The 19,744-nt window shown below is 46.3% G+C and overlaps 2 protein-coding genes across 2 annotated transcripts; both read left to right on the top strand.

Annotated features, from left to right (window-relative positions):
- The first annotated feature begins 614 nt into the window (after window positions 1–614).
- On the top strand, window positions 615–1,866 carry LOC124648861 (F-box protein At5g07610-like). Its single transcript, XM_047188552.1, has 3 exons — window positions 615–1,333; window positions 1,453–1,761; window positions 1,857–1,866. The coding sequence occupies exons 1-3, from the start codon at window positions 615–617 to the stop codon at window positions 1,864–1,866; spliced, it is 1,038 nt and encodes a 345-aa protein (XP_047044508.1).
- Window positions 1,867–12,476: 10,610 nt separating this feature from the next.
- LOC124648859 (putative F-box/kelch-repeat protein At1g15680) lies at window positions 12,477–14,236 on the top strand. Its single transcript, XM_047188551.1, has 2 exons — window positions 12,477–13,156; window positions 13,408–14,236. The coding sequence occupies exons 1-2, from the start codon at window positions 12,477–12,479 to the stop codon at window positions 14,234–14,236; spliced, it is 1,509 nt and encodes a 502-aa protein (XP_047044507.1).
- The last annotated feature ends 5,508 nt before the right edge of the window (window positions 14,237–19,744 follow it).

Raw genomic sequence — 19,744 nt, 5'->3', positions numbered from 1 at the left:
CATTCGTTTTTTCCTACCATTTTAGTATAGCGATTACGGCCGTTTTTGGCAGCGTTACGTTCTAAAAAAGGAGACGAGCAGTTTTCGTTCGGACGAAATTTTCAAATTCGGGGCGAGTCGAGCTAGAAATGCAAAAAAAAGCAAGGAATAAAGTAGGGGCTGGAGAGGTACACATAGGCCCATGGGGTGGTACTACTTGCTGCAACATCGTACCTGAGAGGACGATGTGCGTACCCGAAGCGGGGCAGAGAAGTACATATGCACCGTGCAGACGTACAGGAGAACAGTGCGTATACCTCTGAGATTCCTAGGCATCTGTACACATACGCCAAGAGTGGTCAACGCTATAGGTGAATCACCAGCCGAAGCAACTGTTCCAGATTAGGTCACGGCGCCATAAGGTCCGGACCAAATGCACACCCCAATAAGCGCGCGCGTATTCCGTACAACAACTTCAACTTTTATCCGACCCCGTCTCCAGATAAATTCATGCTTTGCTCCTCGTTCCAATCTATATCCGCCAACAACTTGTAGCCGCAAAGCAAAACCTCGCCCGACTCGATCGAACAGGAAAAAACAAAGGAGCGGCGATCGATCGGGAACGACGACTATATATGGCATCGGAGCCGTCCGCGCTACCCGAAGACCTCCAGGCGGAGGTCCTCCGCCGTCTCCCGCCGCACGTCCTGGCCGCGTCCCGGCAGGTCTGCAAGGCGTGGCGCGACTTGGTCGACGCCCGTCTGCGAGGTCACCTGCTCTCGAGCTCCGTGCGCGGCATCTTCATCAACTACGACGAGCTTGACTTCTCGGAGTTCTTCTCGCGTCCCTCGACGGGGCCGGCGATCCGCGGAGGGCTCGGCTTCCTGCCCTGCGACGGCGTCAAGACCACGGACCACTGCAACGGGCTCCTGCTCTGCAGCGATGGTGGTGGGGATCGCGACTACGTCGTCAACCCGGCCACGCGGCGGTGGGCGCGGCTGCCACCACGCCCTCGGCCGTGCAAAAGGGGATTCGGCCACATTGCCTATCTCGCGTTCGACCCCGCCGTGTCGCCGCACTACCAGGTTTTCCTGATCCCGCGCCTGCCAATGCCTTCCGCGTCTAGGAAACCCGACGACAACCCATTGCTTCAACCCGAGTGGCCTCCTGCGTCGTACGTGCTGCATGCGTTTTCCTCTACGTCTCATAGGTGGGACAAGATCACCTTTCTTCGGGAAGGGAAAGCTGCGGGGATCCTAGCCGACATGGGTTCGGGTCTATGGTATGGTCAGTACCATGCCGTCTACTGGGGAAGTGCGCTCTACTTCCATTGCCAGCATGGCTATCTCACCAGGTGCGTACTTACTACTTCTCGACTCCTCGGTCGCCATTAATTATATATCCGCAAATAAGATATGTATCACTCCGTACGTGGTTATTGATTTGTTTTATCCAATTTCTTAAATCCTGCAGACTGTCCATCTCAAATCGCACGTACACAGTAGTTAGACTACCAGGTGCGGATGAATTCGAAGCATATCACAACCGCCATTATTTGGGGACATCACTCAGAGGGGTGTATTGCGCAAAAAATAATCGCCGGCTTGGACTTCAGCTTTGGCACCTCGATGAATCTCGCGGTCCAACAGAATGGGTGTTGGTACATGATGTGGAGCTCGAGACCTTTGCACGCAGATTCCACCCAAGGGAGGAGGGCCATGCTAAAAAATTACACAAACAATGGATCCTACAAGATGTTAACTACCGTAAGGTCCTTGAGAAGTACAATCCTAACGGATATGAAAACTGCGCAGCACCAGTGGAAGAGAAATACGACTGGAACTCCGATGATGATAACGTTCTTGATCACATCCAAGATACCACTGAAGACTACAGCGAAGATTATTGTTTCCTTGGATTTCATCCTCATAAAGAGATTGTCTATTTGAGTTTATCAGTAGGAAGAGGAGTGGCCTATGACTGGAACAACTCGAAATTTCAGGACTTGGGCAGTTTACATCCAAAATATTATTATGACATGGACCAAAGGATAGAGACATCTTTCACATACACACCTTGCTGGATGGGCCAGTTCCCTGGAAACGAGCTGAAATCTCAACTTGAAGATGAGAAATTAGCTACAAGAGAATTGAAATTGCAATTGGAATCTCAACTTGAAGATGATCATAACTTCACTTACACATGTGTGGACGAGTATGAGATGCGCAAGCTCCGGGGGCATACCAAGAGGGCCAAGGACTCTGCCGCCAAAATTCGCCGCAGACACCGCAACACGGGTCGGTAGGAACCCATCTTCACCGACATGAACTCCATGGCAACCAAGTTCGACCTTCGCAAGGTCACCGAGTAGCTCTTCACTGGCATCGCCCGATCCAGGCAGCTTGGCTAGTTTTTTGAAAACAAATATGAGCACCTATGTACACACAATTCTGAATATCAACTATCGGACATCGTAACCTGTTAGAGGCCACGCACTTGCAAGCCCGATAGAAAACATGGTGTTAGACCCTGTTTATGTATCTTGTATTTGCTTGGAAAAAACCAATCATGGCGCCACGAGTAATTTTGGAGGACCCTGCCATGTAGTTTATTACATACATATACATTTAAAGTAAATAATGAAGCGCCGCACTGTGAGGCTTCCCGTGCGGCGGAAAAAACACAACGCTCTCCTTAGGAAGCGATTACATCTTGGACGTGGCTACACAGTGCCCTAGCACCGTGTAGTCTTCCACGGTGCCCCTCCCAAAAACGGAAAGCACTGACCCGCGCGTTACTAAAAGAGAAAGTTTGGCCGCCCACCCTTTCTTCTTACCGCAGAGTGCCGTGCACAGCATTCCCACGATTTGTACTGATAGCACAATTAATGCGGACCCCAAAAGCCCAACGCCCTAGTACTCCTTCTGTGACGCGTTGTCAGTAGTACATGGAAGAAAAAAGTGTAAATCTTGTACAGTAAAAAAATACATTCACATCTGAGGGCGGCAAAACACAAAATAAATATCAACTGAACCATCGCCCTTTTAGTGTAACAAAATACATCTCTTGCTTTGCAACCCGTAGATGAATTTTTTCCTACGTAATCGACAAGAAGTACCAGGCCTCTGCCACGTAGATGTAAATATATTGGCTTTATTTACATCTGCGGGTTAATCTTGTGTTCAAAAAAATACAGGCAGAGAAAATGAGTTAGATCTATAAATCTATGTACCAAGGAAAATGAGAGTATTAGATAAAAATGAAAACAAATAGATGGACGTAATAAACCTATTATGTTTTACACTAAAATTACATCACAGTAAAAACACATGGCTGCTGATAGTTGTAAAATTACATCCAGATTGCTTGTGTAAATATTTTTTAGCAAATATATTACATGGAAAAATACATCACAAACTATTAACAGCTACATTATGGTTGTGCGACAATGCAGAATAAATCGAAAACAACATATGCAATTCATTAGTTGTATAACTACATATACCATTGAAAACACATTGATGTGGTTTTGATTAAAATTAATAATCGAGGGATGTAAGAATAACATGCATCAGAATAAAAAATACATCATGTTGACTCAAGAAAAACCTACTGTCTAATCTGACCCAATACTTGAGAGAATAAAAATAGAACATCATATGACTAGAAATATACATCCCATATGCAAATTTTTAACAAGAAAATACATCATGTTGAATAAAAAAAATAATTAGGAAAGAGCCCTATTGTGTAATGTGAAACAAAACTTGAAGGGAAGCAAAAGTACTTCCTATGATACAATAATACATCCTGTATGCACAATATTATTATGAAAATACATCATGTTGAATAAAAAAAATCAAACAAGAAACCTAGAGTTTAATCTGACCAAAACTTCAAGGAATATAAAAGTACATCATATGATACAATAAGGACATAATAATACATCTATACGCATATTTTTACTTACAGTTGAAGCAAAAAATTAGATGATCCCTTACTGTTACGGCTGGGAATGCTTTCAAACCAGATCAAATCCAACCCAAATTGTACAAAGTGTGTACCAACCTATCCCAACCAAACTAAATGCTGCATACTAGGATCCAAACCAAACCATAAATTTTCCACACAAACCATCCAAACTAGTTCCCAGCTACGGGTTCAATCCACATGTTCAAACCGATCTAATTGTGGTCTGCATCAGGCAGCTACCATGTTGAGTTTTTTGATAGATAAAAGGCTATAAAGCCGAACTTTAAATTAATAAAGCCATCACGGCCGAACTATAAGCAACGTTCAAAAAAGCGTACGCTTAGTCGCGCTTAAGCGCAAAAGCGAGCGAAGCGTTGCCCTACCGCTTCGTTTCAGGCCTGAGCGTGAGGTTAAGCGGTAAGCACGATTAGGCGGTGAGATTAAGCGCTGAGCGACGATTAGGCGCGTGGAAGTGAGGCAAAGCAGAGAAAAGCGCGTCGCTGCGCGTCCATGGTCATGGTCAGAGGTAGAAATTAAAAAATTGGGTGCTAGATGGGAGGGAAAAACGACCAGATATGGTTCCCTGGCACCCCAATTGACCACTCCCCCACTCCCGAGAGAGAGAGAAAGAGGTGGGAGAGAGGCGGCGCACCCGGATTCCGCCGGTGATGTTCCTCCTTCGCCGCCGGTGAATCCTCTCCTCTACTTCCCTCCACATCTTCCAGGCCGCCGGGACTATCCTCCCCAAGCAGGCTCCGTGTCCCCTTCATCCCCTCTCCGCCGAAAGCCCAGAGCCCTAGATCGAACTCGAACTAGTCGATGCCAGCCGCCAGCCGCCGCCGCACATCAGATATTCCTTTTCACGCTGGGCTAGTCGTGTGTGTTGCTGCTGGGCTGTTTCTTCTGGGCTACTCGTGTGTGTTTGTTGCTACTTGCTACACGCTGCCATGTTGGGCTGAGTTATATATTTAGGGCTGTTGCTGCTAGGCTGAGTTATATACTTAGGCTTAGGGCTGATTATAGTCTTGTGTATGCCCAATTTGGCTTCCGTGCTCCCGTCCGTACGCTTTTGCCCTGCACGCTTAAGCGGCGCTTAAGCTCGCTTAAGCAGCAGTTCCTCTAGGCAGTGCCTTACTGCTCGCTTTACGCTCAGCGCTTTTTTGAACCTTGACTATAAGAGGTGTTGAGGAGAACCTCTTGCAAAGCTGATCAAACAACAAGCTAAAACTAAAAGCAGGAGCACATCTACACTACACGGAACACACTCGGGACAGCGGAGAAGGCACCACCACTTATGGAACAAGCTTGACATCAAAGCTGAACACAAGCTCTAGATGTAACTAAACCAGCGAAGCATGGCAAGCAAGTTACAGGGAGCAACACCGCTGACATGGAAGTGTCAACAGGAAAAACACGCTATCAACCTATGATTCAAAGGCGACGATGAAGTCCAATCGATTATTCATTAACCAGGGCGTATTTAATGACTAATATTTACATGCTACGGATTATGCATTAACCATTTATTCTAAAAAAATCTTCATGTGGAAAAAACTACAACTAGTACTAATGATTTTATTAGTTTGTTACATAGAAATTACTTCTTAAAACATGGAAATATACATCCAGCTATTGTACAAGCAGCGATCAAAAAACATAGTTAGTATTTTGATACATATAATAGTAGTGATGTTAACATTCATGTATGAGAACATACATCCAACATTTAAAAAATACATCTAATACTAATGATTTCATGTGTTTGTTCCATCCAATTAACTTTTGGAAGATCATATTGTATATCCTTATGAAAAAATCTCAGGAATATGAAATATACATCCTACGTGTAGGCAAGAAAATCCAGTCGTCCGAAACAGGATGTATTTACTGTATAAAATTTACATCCTACATGATATTCAGAAAACTAGCCAGTGTGTATTATGATCAAAACCTTCAAAGTGGAAAATATAAACCTACACCCCGTGTATAAAAAAATACATCTGGTACTATTGATTGAGTGGATCTGTTACATCCATAGCATATTTTAAGAACACATTTGCTTCACAACAAAAATTGAACATACGACTAAGTGCTATTTTAACAGAAAAAAAACTCAGAGCACATAGCTGCACACTATAAAAATGCATCAAAACATACTATGGTATGGAGAAACATGTATGACCTGAACTCTGTGCGGTCATGTCATGCACCAAAGCTCAAGCCCTCCGTTAGGCTATGCGTGAGGTCTGGCATCTACCCAAAGAAAAAGACGCGGGGAAAACTGAGGATGAATGAGTCATCCTAGACAATCAGATAATGGAAATGAGATCAAAGCTCTTGTTATTATGGTGGATGGTGTGGCATCTGCGCAACGACACCATCTTTGGCATAGGCAATGCTTCGATCAATAACTCAGCTTAGTTCATTAAAAACTATCTTAACACCACCATTTTGATCAAGAATGGCTGGAACGAACACAACCATAAAGGAAAAGGGAAGATCACGTTTTTTTCCTGAACGTGTTACTACTGATCATATTATAACTGACAGAAATTCTTGCATTTCCTGGAGCAATACTAGTACAGGTCGGCTGAAAATCAACACCGACGCCTCCTTCATTTCTGAAGATGGTACGGGGCACTGGGGGCAATAGCCAGGAACCATACAGGGGAAATTATCATATCTACTTGAGGCTCTAGTATGCGATGCCAATTAGCAGAAGAAGCTAAAGCCTTGGCTGTCCTAGAAAGCATGCATGAAGATTGACTGATTGAGGCCGCTCTCAAGTCTCAACCAACCCATAACCATGGAGTGTGACTGTCAGGATGTTGTTAATGCTCTAAACTCTAGTTCCTAGGGAAGTTCAGAAGCCATCTTGGTGTATGCTTAATCCGCCCAGTTTGCCCATTCCATCCAAGACTTATAGGCTACAGGTTCAGAAAATCCCAAGATCAGTCAAGGGCGCACCTCCCTGGCAGCTTATAGTCATAGAACCTTCACTACTGGTGTGATGTATTGCTCTGCACCAGCTAAACACTGATTGATTATAACCCTGTCGTTTCTACTTGATAATATATCAACACCATTTAGAAAAAAGAAACATGTATGAACTACATGGGTTATCTGCACCATGCACTAAAATTGAAACAGAGGCATGTAACAGCGACGCTGAAACTACTCTACAAGCACCACCGTGAGGCGGAGCCAGCTCGTCCATGGAGCATGGCAACGAAGGAGACCTACGACTGCTACGAGTATACCTGCTGGAACACTCGTTCAGTCCTAAAAATTGGACGAAAAATTTGCCACCATAGCCTGCACATCTTCCAAGGCTAGCTGGGGCTATGTCTCTGCAACTACGATCAAATTCGAATCGACCGCTAAGCAACTAAAATCGAAAGCACATCGACCCTACATCACCACCGCGGAAAAGCAACAAACGGAAGGTAAACACCCGAGATCGAAGCACTCACCAGCTCAAAAAAAAATACAGAAGTACACCGCAGCCTGGACGCAGCACCACGCCGCCGATGCCCTCTCGCCTCCGCCTCCAAGCCCGTCCACCCCACCTCAAATGCGTCGAATCCCAGCGCCCGCCTCGGATGCGTCGATCCGCGCGTCCGTAGAGAGGCTGCTCCACCGCTCCCACCCACTAGGACGACCACCCTGCGGCTTCCCGGCGGACAACTCGTCGCCGACGAGGCTGATTTAGTGGGGAGATCGACGAGGGGGTAAGAGGAAGTGGACACTAGTGAAGAGAGGAGAGGAGTTGAGGACGAAGTTGACTTTGAACGGGGCAACGGGGAAGAGGTAATCGTCTTTTTTTTCTCGTTCGAGCCGTTCGATCACGATCCGACGACCGCGAGAGGGGAGCACCGTGTAAAACTACAGCGTGCCCAGGCAATAGTTAGAAATTGGGTTACATCTTATCCTCACGATGCTGAACTGCTACTCACCTTATCCTCTACCACCCATTTGCTTTTCTGTGGAACCCCGACCGGAAGCAGCGCCAAGAGGGGAGAGAGGAGTAGCAGCCTGCACTCGCCGTCGAGCACGAAGCTGCCCGGGAGGGGGCCCGTCGCCGCCGAGGATGGAGCCGCGCGGGGAGGCCGCAGTTGCCGACGCAGCGGTGGAGGGCGTTGCCGCCGCCGAGGACGGATCCGCGCGGGGAGGCCGCCGTCACCAACGCAGCGGTGGAGGTCGTTGCCGCCGCCGAGAACGGAGCAGCGCGGGGAGGCAGCCATTGCCGACCCAGCGGGTGAGGTCGTCGCCGCCGCCGAGCACGGTGCCGCGCGGGAGGCCATTGTTGCCGACACAGCAGGGGAGGTCGTCTCCGCCGCCGAGCACGGACCGCGCGGGGAGGCCCCCGCCGCCGAGCACGAAGCAGCACTGAAGGATGCCCAGAGGCCCGCCGAGCCCGCCGCCGAGCAAGCTCCGGAGGGCCGCCGTCCAGCACGCATCCGAGAAGCCAAGCACCCAGCAGAGAATCTGTTGTCGACGAGGACGGGCAGACAGGACAGGGGTCTTCCGTTGTCCACGAGCTCAGGATGGGTGTCTCAGGTCGACCGTCGACGAGAAGATGGAGCTACCAGCGATGTCCATGTGCGCCATTGAGCAACATGCGTGAGGAGACGAGTCTGATCATTTCCCATCTTTGCTTGGGTAATTAATTTAGTATAATTGACAGGTTAATTCGTTAGTAATTGACAGATTAATTTGTGGTAAATGCCTGATTAGTTTGTGGTAGTTGCCATATTTTACTAACTGCCAGAGTGGTAAGAATCCTAATTGCCTGATTAATTCCGAGCGACTGCCAAATTAAATTAGACTAATTTCCTGATTAATTAGAAGCCTGGTGAATTTATCCCGGTGACTTCACCCTGATTAAAACATGGCAACTAAGTGAAATTTATCTGGCAGGGGCAGTTTTTTGCTTTTTCTTTTAACTAGTCCATGCTAGTCCATGGCATAGAAAAAGGTTGTTTGGCTTTTTAGACTATACCTCGTGTCAGCCTCGGCCACAGCAACGAACGCAGCAAATGTGCAGTGTTTCTATCCTACGCGTGCGGGCCGCTCAAAGCGAAATAAAGGGGCAGCTGAGTTGCCAGCGGGGCGTCGCACGAAATGGAAATATGCGGCGCCGCCGCCTAGTCCTGTAGAGCTAGAATATATTGGAAAACATATATTATAAAAAATAAACTAGTAGAATTGTTAAATTACTTAATAGTTATGGTACATTTTTTCGAACAGGACGTTGCAACCTCAATCTCTCTATCGAAAAGATGCATACGCCCATATTTTATTCGGAGCTAGTTGAGTATATACCGTCCCATTGCATCATGAGTCATACACATGAGTTGCAAATTAGATCGCACCTGAGTTTTTTTAGTTGCAAGAGGGGATACAACTAGCAAAAATAATCCGGATCATTATGGCTTCTTTGATTCATAGGATAGGAAAATCATAAGAACATGAAAAGTATATGATTGAAATGTTATGGCTACTTGAATTCTATGGAAAGATAAAGTGTGTTTGATTGTAGCAAAGAAAAATTTCCATGAGGTATGACCTCATGTTTTTTCCTATAGAATTTGCACTAGAAGATTTCTATAGGATTTGTTCCTATAGGATATATTCCTATGAATTAAACAACATGTGTAGGAAATTTTACTATATGATTTAAATCCTACACAATTCCTATGAAATTCCTATGAATTAAAAAAGCCCTTAGATGTGCTCTGTGATTCGTGCTAGTCATGAGGGTTGCAACTGAGATTTGATGACGTCATCTAGTTGATAAGTAACTTAGTTCTCAATCGACCGAGAATTAGCCACACCCTTTCTTTAATTATATTATTCAACAAAGAACTTACAAGAACATACATAAAAAAACCCAAAGCCACCACACCACACCTACAAACTTACAATGGGGGGAAGCATGACATCTGGGCCTTCTGCCCTAGGAACATAAACAACATCCCACCATCTAGATACAGGGGGCTCATTGAATCGCTCTATAGTGCTCTGGGGCACATATCCAAGCCATAGACCCTCAACGAGCACCTCATCCACACACATCGGAAGCCGCCACCATCTTCGACCCATCTTCAGAGCAAAGATTCGCATGATTCTCACCAGGCCACCACGGCGCCAAACAACACCACCGCCCTGCCTCGACCATCAAAGTACACCCACCATCGGATGCCATTGCGGCATGCCGCCGAGACTCGTCATTGATGAGTTAGAAGATGCCACACCGCTCCATCCTTGAGGCCGCTCCTGCTAGTACCTACTCTGAAAACAATGCCCCCAACCCCCTAGAGGAAAGTGGCGCTAGGCACCGCCATCGTTCGATCCGAGAAACCTAGATCTAGCCCAAAGCAAATGAAACTTCCTGCCGATTCCATGCCCACTTCAGATCACATACCATGTGTTGTTTCAGTTGGCATCTCTATTTCTAAACTAAAGATCTTTCGGTTTGAGTATCACTCGATCACAATACAGGGTTTTATTGATGTTGTGAAAACAATTTGGAAAATTAATTATCGATGGACAATGGAAAATGTAGACTCAAAAAATGGAGGAGTAGCATTCCTGTGATTAATAAGTTCATTGCAAACTTCAATAAAGTCATTTTGCTCTTGGATGATATTGATGAAAAGAGAATGTAAATTTTAATTGAATGCAATTTTAGAAATATTGTGAAGAGAAATGCAACACTTGTTACCTTTTTTTTAAACGGAGGCAAAACCTTTGCCCCATCCATTAATTAAGAAGAAAATGCTCAGTTTTTAGGAGAAAATCGGGCGAAAACCTACAACAACATGTCCACGTCCACCCAAACACCATCCACCCACACATACCAACACAAAGATCACAGAGCCACACGAACTAACACGACACACCTACACGCACCAACAAGGGGGGACACCATCAATCAACCACAAATGTTTTTCCTGTAGCACACTTCTCTTGCTTCTACACTTGTTTGGGCTAGCACCATCACTCTTGGACGTAACCTCACAGCCAGGGTACGCAGTGGCGAAGGTAGCGAGAAAAACGAAGATCTCCCTGGCAACGAAAGCTCCGGGCACAGGTGCCAACACTCCTCACTTAGCAACCCCGGACTCATGCGAGAGATAGACAGGTGCGTCGACAACATCACTCAACTCAAGGTCAAGTGTCTGAGTCGTGATCATGTCCATGCCCTCACGCTCAGAGGCAGCTGACTCATTAGGCATCGATGATGGCCTAGGAGGAGAGAAATAACCGTGGAAGTGCTCTTCCTCAACCACTGAGGACGTCTTCTCGGAGGAGTCAAGGCCCAACCTAAGCTTGCACTTTGGCGAGCCCCAAACCAACACAAGGACATGCCTCATTTGGCTCCACAGTAAAACCAGCACACACCAACAACAGTCTGAGAGCTGCGAGCTCTTCATGACTTGGGCGAGACGCCTCATCGACACAGACATCAACTAGCTGAAGGAGCTCCATGTGCATCAAGGAACATGGGACTGATAGAGAGAGTCCAGAGTGGCGTTGATCTTGAACTGCACGCAACTCGTAGGAGAGGGTATTGGCACCACCGTTGCAACCGAGTGGCCCATGACCTCAACCCAACTTCGGGGTGATGAAGGGCGACGATATTGAGCAGATGGAGAGTGGCTCCGTTGGAAAGGAGCTGAAGCGACCGGAGATCGAACAAAAGTGACCACCTCTTCACCAAGAGTGGCAGGAAATCGAGCACCACAAAAACGCTCCCGGTGACGACGATATCGGATGCTTCTAAAGGGCCCACGACATGTGCTGACATGGTGGTCACGCGCGTGGCACCTGAAACATCTCCCACAAGCACAACGCTTGAAGTCGAGACCACACTCAAGACCTTCCCCTCGAAGCAAAGGTGTTGGCTCACGGCCAGGGCGGCCACCCCGTCCCACTTGCAACCGAGCCTTCATTATCTTCAACAGCAACAGATGCAGCGCAGGTTTTCACCGCATTACCCTCGACCTGCAGCTAATGTGGTGTTATGAAATTGCAAAGGAAGCTCTTCTAAATTATGCTGCACTAGTTGGACTGGCATGCTATTTTTTCTAGCTACACCATAGGATCGCTCTGGTCCCGAAATTGATTACAATTTCTTATGTAGAACACACTCAAGTTCAGTCTAATAATGTAGATTTGCAAAAGAAAAGATGGAGGACCACAATTTGAATGAGATGCAGCTACTTTTTGGGGTGTATGATTTGAAATGTGTATTGTTTTTTGTATAGCAGTGTATTGTTTTATTTTAACTTCAGCCTGAATATATGTTTGAACCCTGATCGGTGGCACAAAGTCTGAATTTATATTATCACGTAGTCTGAATCTTGTGTGCAGAATGAACCGCCTTAGGTACGCACGAACCGTCACGGTAGGAGCAACCCTAGAAATAGGGAACTTGAGCTCTTGGAAGAAATCAAGAAACACTAGGTCGCGTGCGCGCGATCGCGAACGGGATCAAGGAACGGCGAACTGGACCGACGATGGCGCTGGAGCTGGCCGCAGCGCTACCCGAAGACGTCCTCACGGAGGTCCTCCGGCGCCTCTCGCCGCATGTCCTGGCCGCGTCCCGGTGGGTCTGCAGGGCATGGCGCGACGTAATCGACGCCCGCCTGCGCCACCTCCTGTTCTCCCACTCGGTGAGCGGCATCTTCATCAACTACACCGCGCGCACGCATGGCTTCTCGAAGTTCTTCTCCCGCCCCTCGATGGGGCCGGCGATCCACGGAGGGCTCGACTTCCTACTCTGTGATGGTGTCAAGGTCACGGACCACTACGTCGTCAACCCGGCCACGCGGCGGTGGGCGCGTCTACCCCGACGGCGCCCTCAGCCGCACATGACGGGATTCGGCCAGAGCGCCTGCCTCGCGTTTGAACCCGCCGTGTCACCGCACTACGAGGTCTTTCTGATACCGTGCCTTCCCGGCGACGGCGAATCGAATGATGAGGAGGACGCGTTGCTCCGATCGGAGTGGCCTCCCGCATCATACTCGCTGCACGTGTTTTCGTCGATGGCCGATCGGTGGGACGAGAGGACGTTTCTGCTGGAAGGCGAGGCAACAGGGATCGTCGCCCACACTTATTTGGATCTACGGTATCAGCATGCCGTCTATTGGCGAAGCAATCTCTACATCCATAGCCAGCATGGCTGCTATCTTACGAGGTACGTACCTTTTGCTAGTTCTAGGTTGATGGACAACTAAATTAGTTTAAAGAGATGATTCTAGAACCATTAGAGTTGTATTGTGATTCATCCACACGAGAATCGCACATGGGTGTGAGTTACACATCTTTTTTCCGAGTTGCGTGTAAATTTCAAATGAAATTGGTTGATTTAAGAATTAAGTTAATTCTAGGTCAACCGAGAACTAGCCGCACACTAACTTGTTTTATCCGATCGCTCACATTTTGTAGAATGTCCTCGACAAATCACACGTACAGAGTAATCAGACTACCAGGTGACGATGATGTCAGACAGGGAGGATATCCATACTGCCATTTGGGGAGATCGCTCGGAGGGATCTATTGCGCACAAAATAAGTACTGGAATAAGCTTCTGCTTTGGCACCTCAGCGAGCCATCACGCGATCAAACAGAATGGGTGTTAAAGCATGATATTGATCTCGCGGCTTTTGCACACAATTTCCACGCACTCAACTACCGTCAGATGTTTTTTGAGGAGGACCATACTCAACAAGTGGGCGGACCATGGATACTACAGGATGTTAAGGACTTCCAGAACTTTGAGGAATTATGGACCTTTGACGAGGATAGCATGGGGTCCTGGAACTCTGAGGAGCATAACATTCTTGACATTGACGATGCTTTTGAAAGAAACTATGGCGGAGGAGGTCATCATTTTCTTGGATTTCATCCTTATAAAGAGATCGTCTATTTAGAATTTCCAATTGGAAGAGGAGTGGCCTATGATTGGAACAGCTCGAAATTTCATGACTTGGGCAACTTAAAACCACAAGGATACCATTACCTCCAACTAGGTACAGATGCATCTTTCCCGTACACGCCTTGTTGGATGGGGCAATTTCCTGGAAACGAATTGGAAACTCAACTTAAATATGAGGAGCTATTGACAAAAAAATTGGAATTGGAAGCTCAGCTTGAAAGTAGCTCCAACTTTACCTGTGTGGACGAGTACGAGCTGCACAAACACCGTGGGCACGCCAAGAGGATCAAGGACTGTGCCGCCAAAACTCGTCGAAGACGTCGCATCGTGGCTCGGTAGGAATCTACCTTGACCGACATGAAGTTCAAGGCGACCAAGTTCAACCTTGGCACCGCTGGATCCAGGTTGTTTGATTAGCTTCTTTGAAACCAAAATGAGCATGTATGTGCAAATAATTGGAATACCAAATTGAAGATGAGGAGATGTGGGACACCATACTCATGTTCGAGGCCCCGTACTTGCAACTTGTTGGCCCAATGGAAAAGTAACTTTTAGACCATATTCTTGTATTTGCTTGCCCTGTTCGTGTATCTTGTATTTGCTTGGAACAAGCCAACCATGTGTACTAGTAATTTTGAAATCCTGTGTGTAGGTGGATCCGGACTATAGACTGCTAAAAGTTATCACAGGAAGAAAGTAGACTTGTAAATTACTCAGCAGTTATTTTAGATACATAAAACCACAAAACTCATGGCCACCGTGTTCACTGTTTACAGCATTCACTAATCTTTCTATTCTTAATAGGTGATCCCATTTTCCTGCACATGCAAGGTATCCACCTCATCATGTATCCTTGAGCAATCCTAAACTGCCATGTGTCATTAAATCTGCCACCTAATCTTTTATCTCTTAATAGCAAACCCCCACTAGCTGATTTTCCTACACTCTCCGACTCTCGTTTTTTTTCGATAAAGAGCGCTTTCATTACTTATTAAAAGTATTACACCCGGCCTCTGCATATCAAGATGCACACAGCCGCACACTCACGAAAAAACAAAGAGGTATCCGCACAAGGAAAACAAAAACCAGCACAAAAGTCTGCGACATGGAATGACAGCTACGACTCCTAGGACTCTATCCTTAGATTACGCCGCCATCCATGTTGGGAAAAAATATCCTTCGCCACATCCTCCAACCGTGTAGAAACCTCCATAAAGAGGTCTCGGCTCTCCGGCTTCTGAAGCAAGGACCACGAACGGAGCAAAGCGGTGGATCGGTAGATAACCTGCAAACATGAAGAGTTAGTATCATGGAAAATCTTGTCATTTCTACATAGCCAAAGCGACCAAATAATGGCAATCGCTCCCACCCTAATAAAAGTTTTATACCTACGATCTACCCCATTGAGCCGGTCACCAAAAAAATTAGCCACGCTCCGAGGGGGATACAAGGTCGAACCTATTTGGGTTATTGACCATACGAGATCTCGCGAATTGACAGGTTGAAAAAAAGATGATCAATTGTCTCGTCGTGATGACAAAAGACACACTTTTACTACCCTGCCAATTACGCTTTACAAGATTATCCTTAGTAAGAATTATCCCCCTACGAAGATACCACGCAAATATCTTTGTTTTTAGTGGTATCTTCATAGACCAGATTTTTTATTGGTACAAGCTGGCGTGTCCGATTGGATTAACGCTTTATACATTGAATCTACTGAGAATTTTCCACTCTCATTTAGATTCCATCTAACCACATCGGACCCCTGCGTCAACTGAACCCTTTCGAGTCGTTGCAGCAAAGAATTCCAGGATTCTAGCCTAGGGCCTAGAATATCCCTTCTGAATGCCATATTACTCGGAGAATTATGCATCACCGTTGCAATGGTTTCAGATTTGTGGCGGACTATACTTGTATAAAGCGAGGATACTTGTTCCCGAAGGGTGGTATTTCCTAACCATTTATCCTCCCAAAACCGTATACGAGATCCATCTCGATCGAGAAAGATGTGTATGGGAAAAAGAATCTCTTTGTCGCCATAAGACCAGCCCAAAAGTGTGAGTCACCAGGTTTCCAAACCACTTGGGACAAAGCCTTTGACCCCATATACTTTCTCTTTAGAATCGTTTGCCATATACCTTCTTCTGAAAGAAGTTTAAATAACCATTTTCCAAGTAAGGCTCGGTTTTTGATCTCAAGATCATGGATACCGAGTCCCCCCCTGGTCTTTTGGTCGACAAAGTATATTCCATTTAGCCAGACGATATTTCTTCTTTTCACCATCTCCTTGCCAAAAGAATCTAGATCGAAAATAATCTAATCGATGCAAGACTCCTTTAGGCAATTGGAAGAAGGAAATCATATACGAGTACCATATTGCTTAGCCTGAATTAATGAGAACCAACCTTCCACCAAGAGACAGTAGCTTTCCTTTCCAACTCGTTAGACGTTTTTGAAGTCTTTCCTCAACTTGTTTCCACTCAGCTAAAGTGAGTCTCCGATAATGAATCGGAATACCCAGATAGCTAATTGGGAACTGGCCAATCCCACATCCGAAAAGTTCGGCATATGAGGAAGCCTCATGTTGAGCATCACCGAAGCAGAACAATTCACTTTTATGGAAATTTATTTTAAGCCCAGAAAGCTTTTCAAAAGCCGAAAGTATCAACTTAAGATTTGTCGCTTTCTCAAGGTCATGTTCCATAAATAAGATTGTGTCATCGGCATATTGAAGTATAGAGAGACCACCATCAACAAGATGTGGGACCACTCCTTCAATAAGACCGTACTGCTTTCAGCGCGTTCAATAATAATGGCTAGCATATCCGCCACTATGTTAAACAACATAGGTGACAATGGATCGCCTTGCCTCAATCCCTTTTTTGTCGAAAGTACTTGCCCACATCATCATTGACTTTAATGGCAACACTTCCTCCAAAAATGAAATTGTGAATTAAAGAACGCCACTCTTGTGAAAAACCTTTCATCCAGAAGAATTTGTTGTAGAAAGGACCATTTTACTTTATCATATGCTTTCTCAAAATCAATTTTTAAAATAACACCGTTCAACTTTTTCCTATGAAGCTCGTGCACCGATTCATGCAAAGTGACCACCCCGTCTAGAATGTTCCTTCCTTGCATAAAGGCCGTACGTGACGGACGCACAACATGATCAGCTACCGAGTTAAGTCTTAAAGTTGCGGTTTTTGTGAATATCTTAAAGCTAACATTTAGGAGACAGATAGGTCTATATTGTTGGATCCTCTCTGCCTCCAAAACCTTAGGTAATAAGATTATCTCACCGAAATTTAGACGAAACAATTCTAGTTGATCTTCGTGCAATACAGAAAATAGAGCTAAAAGATCAGTCTTAATGATTTCCCAGAAGTTTTGATAAAACTTCTGTTGGAAAACCATCGGGACACTGGTGCTTTATTATGCTCCATTTGGAAAACCGCCTTCTTGACCTCCTCCTCGGAATAGGGGTACATCGGAAAAGCATTTTCCTACGGGGATACTTGGGGGATATCCTGGATCATGGATTCTTCCATAGTAAAAGTTCCTTCATCCGGATCCCCAAATAAGCCCTTATAATAATTAGTGATGTATGTTTTGAGTTGTTCCTGCCTCACAATCGTCCCTTCATCCTGAACCAAGGAATGAATAAGTTTCTTCCTATGTCGCCATTAGCAACGAGTGGAAGTATCTTGTATTCGAATCTCCTTCTAGGATAAATTGGACTTTAGATCGTTGATACCATTTAAGCTCCTCTTCCCTCAACATGGTAGCCATCCGCGCATTATATTGATTCTTAAGATCAATTTCTTGCGGTGACGAGTAGCCGTGTCTCGGCAAGGGCTTCAAGTTCATCGATCAAGGAAGTAAGGCGAAGCTTCTCGGCTTTAAGAATACTGCTACATGTCTTGCCCATCCCCCAAGGTGTTTCCGCATAGCGCGTAATTTATTATTCCACCTTTGGATAGGGCTAGAACCAGACAACGAGTCTCTCCCATACTCTCTTAATCATTTCCGGAAAGCCTTCACGTTGTAACCAGCCCAATTCAAACTTGAATTGGCGTTTACATTGTGATCTATGCTTGCAGGTTGTCAAAGAATGGGAGCATGATCCGACAAACCTTCAATACGAGGGAGAGCCCGTACGAGAGACCATAGGATATTTTGATTCCCAATTATGGTCCATAAGTACACGATCCAATTTCTCATATGTAGGTTCCGGCAGATTATTTGCCCAAGTGAAGCTGTCTCCCAACCATTTCAATCTCTTTCAAATCCAAGCCGTCGATGACGGCATTGAATAAGAAAGGCCAATAGTTGTCGAAACGGCCCCTACTTTTCTCATGAGAAAACCTTAGCAAATTGAAATCACCCCCTATGATGATAGGATATGGGTTATCTTTTGCCAGATTAACCAATTCACGCGAAAAGCAGCCTTGTGCTCGACACGGGCAGCACCATACACGGTGACCGGGCTCCAAATGAAATTGTCGGACTTGTTTCGGATGTGGAGTTTAACATGGAAATCTCCTTCCGAACATGTCAACACTTCCATCGTGGAATTCCTAACACCAAGTAAAATGCCCCCGAACGACCCCGAGGAGGCCGAGAAAACCGGGAAAAATCTACTCCGCCGAGAGATGCGGTTTAGAAGGCTCCCAGAGAAATCTCGCTTCCCAGTCTCGGAAATACCCACAAAATCTAAACAATGTTCTGTTATACAATCAGCGATATGTAAATGTTTAGCCAAGTCTTTGAGACCTCTGCTATTCGAAAACATACCATTCATTGTGAAACTGATTTTGTAGATTTAACCTTAGACGAAAATTTAGATTTTTTTGAAGCAGAATTAGCTTTGGATTTGCGAGCTGATGCTTTTAGATCATATACAGAACTTAGCATCAGTTCATCCAAATCTACTTCCGCTACCTCATCAACAAGATGGGAAAGAAGCTGACCATCTATTGTGGCACTCAGCTCTTCATCATCTTGAATAGAGGGACCGGACTTAGGCTGAGACTTTAGGATTGACTTTTAATCTGTCAAATTCCATATGTCTCAAAGCGTTTGCCGAAACAGAAATTGCATTATTACTTGAACCCAAGCTAACCCCTACACTAGCAAGTTTAGATGAAATAACAGTATCCGAAAGAGGTAAAAAAGATTTGGATTTTGACTTCATACCAGCTATGTCCAAATTAATATTCGCCTTACGGCGCATCGCCTTTGTCAACGTATCTTCATCCGTCGCCTTCGACCCATCCGCCTCCATTGCGTGGCGAGAACTAAGCCGCGGCGGAGGTGGCTGTTGTCGTGGAGGAGGGGCCACTGACTTTGGTGAAGAAGATGATGAAGGCGAAGCCGAAGAAGACAGAGCCGACTCCTCCGAAGCCACGGTTCCGCGTGGTGACAAGCACGTCAAGGACGTGTCCACCACGGGGTCCGAAGCGTCAAGCGCCCCAACTCCATAGCTCGAACCGTAGGAGGGCGGTGCCGCGGTAGAACCCTCCCACTCGGCTGCTCGATGAAGAGACGACGAAGATATGCTACCGCCCCGGGGGGACAGGGTCGGAGAAGACCCCCGAGGCAGCAGCAACCGGGCGCCCGCCCACGTCCATCGCCGGCGCGCCAACTCCGTCCCTGGTCGTGGTGCCACCCGCACCAGGCTGCGCGTCCGCGTCAATGGGGGTCAGCGGAGCTGCTGCGACTCCCTGCACCCCACCACCATGACTCGGACTGTAGGAGGGCAGTGCCGCGGTAGAACCCTCCCACACGGCTGCTCGATGAAGAGGCGACGAAGAGACGGCTGCCGCCTCGGGGGACGGAGGC

This window comes from Lolium rigidum, chromosome 4 (genome assembly GCF_022539505.1).
Source record: "Lolium rigidum isolate FL_2022 chromosome 4, APGP_CSIRO_Lrig_0.1, whole genome shotgun sequence".
NCBI lineage: Eukaryota > Viridiplantae > Streptophyta > Magnoliopsida > Poales > Poaceae > Lolium > Lolium rigidum.
Note: the sequence above shows the minus strand (reverse complement) of the source record. Positions and strands in the feature narration are given on the sequence as shown.

What these genes read in the sequence shown, in the direction of transcription:
- LOC124648861 (XM_047188552.1), top strand. Translation starts at nt 615, where the DNA reads ATGGCATCGGAGCCGTCCGCGCTACCCGAAGACCTCCAGGCGGAGGTC. An exon ending in CAGCATGGCTATCTCACCAG is followed by an intron (nt 1,334 to 1,452) that starts GTGCGTACTTAC and finishes TAAATCCTGCAG; the next exon opens with ACTGTCCATCTCAAATCGCA.
- LOC124648859 (XM_047188551.1), top strand. Translation starts at nt 12,477, where the DNA reads ATGGCGCTGGAGCTGGCCGCAGCGCTACCCGAAGACGTCCTCACGGAG. An exon ending in CATGGCTGCTATCTTACGAG is followed by an intron (nt 13,157 to 13,407) that starts GTACGTACCTTT and finishes CACATTTTGTAG; the next exon opens with AATGTCCTCGACAAATCACA.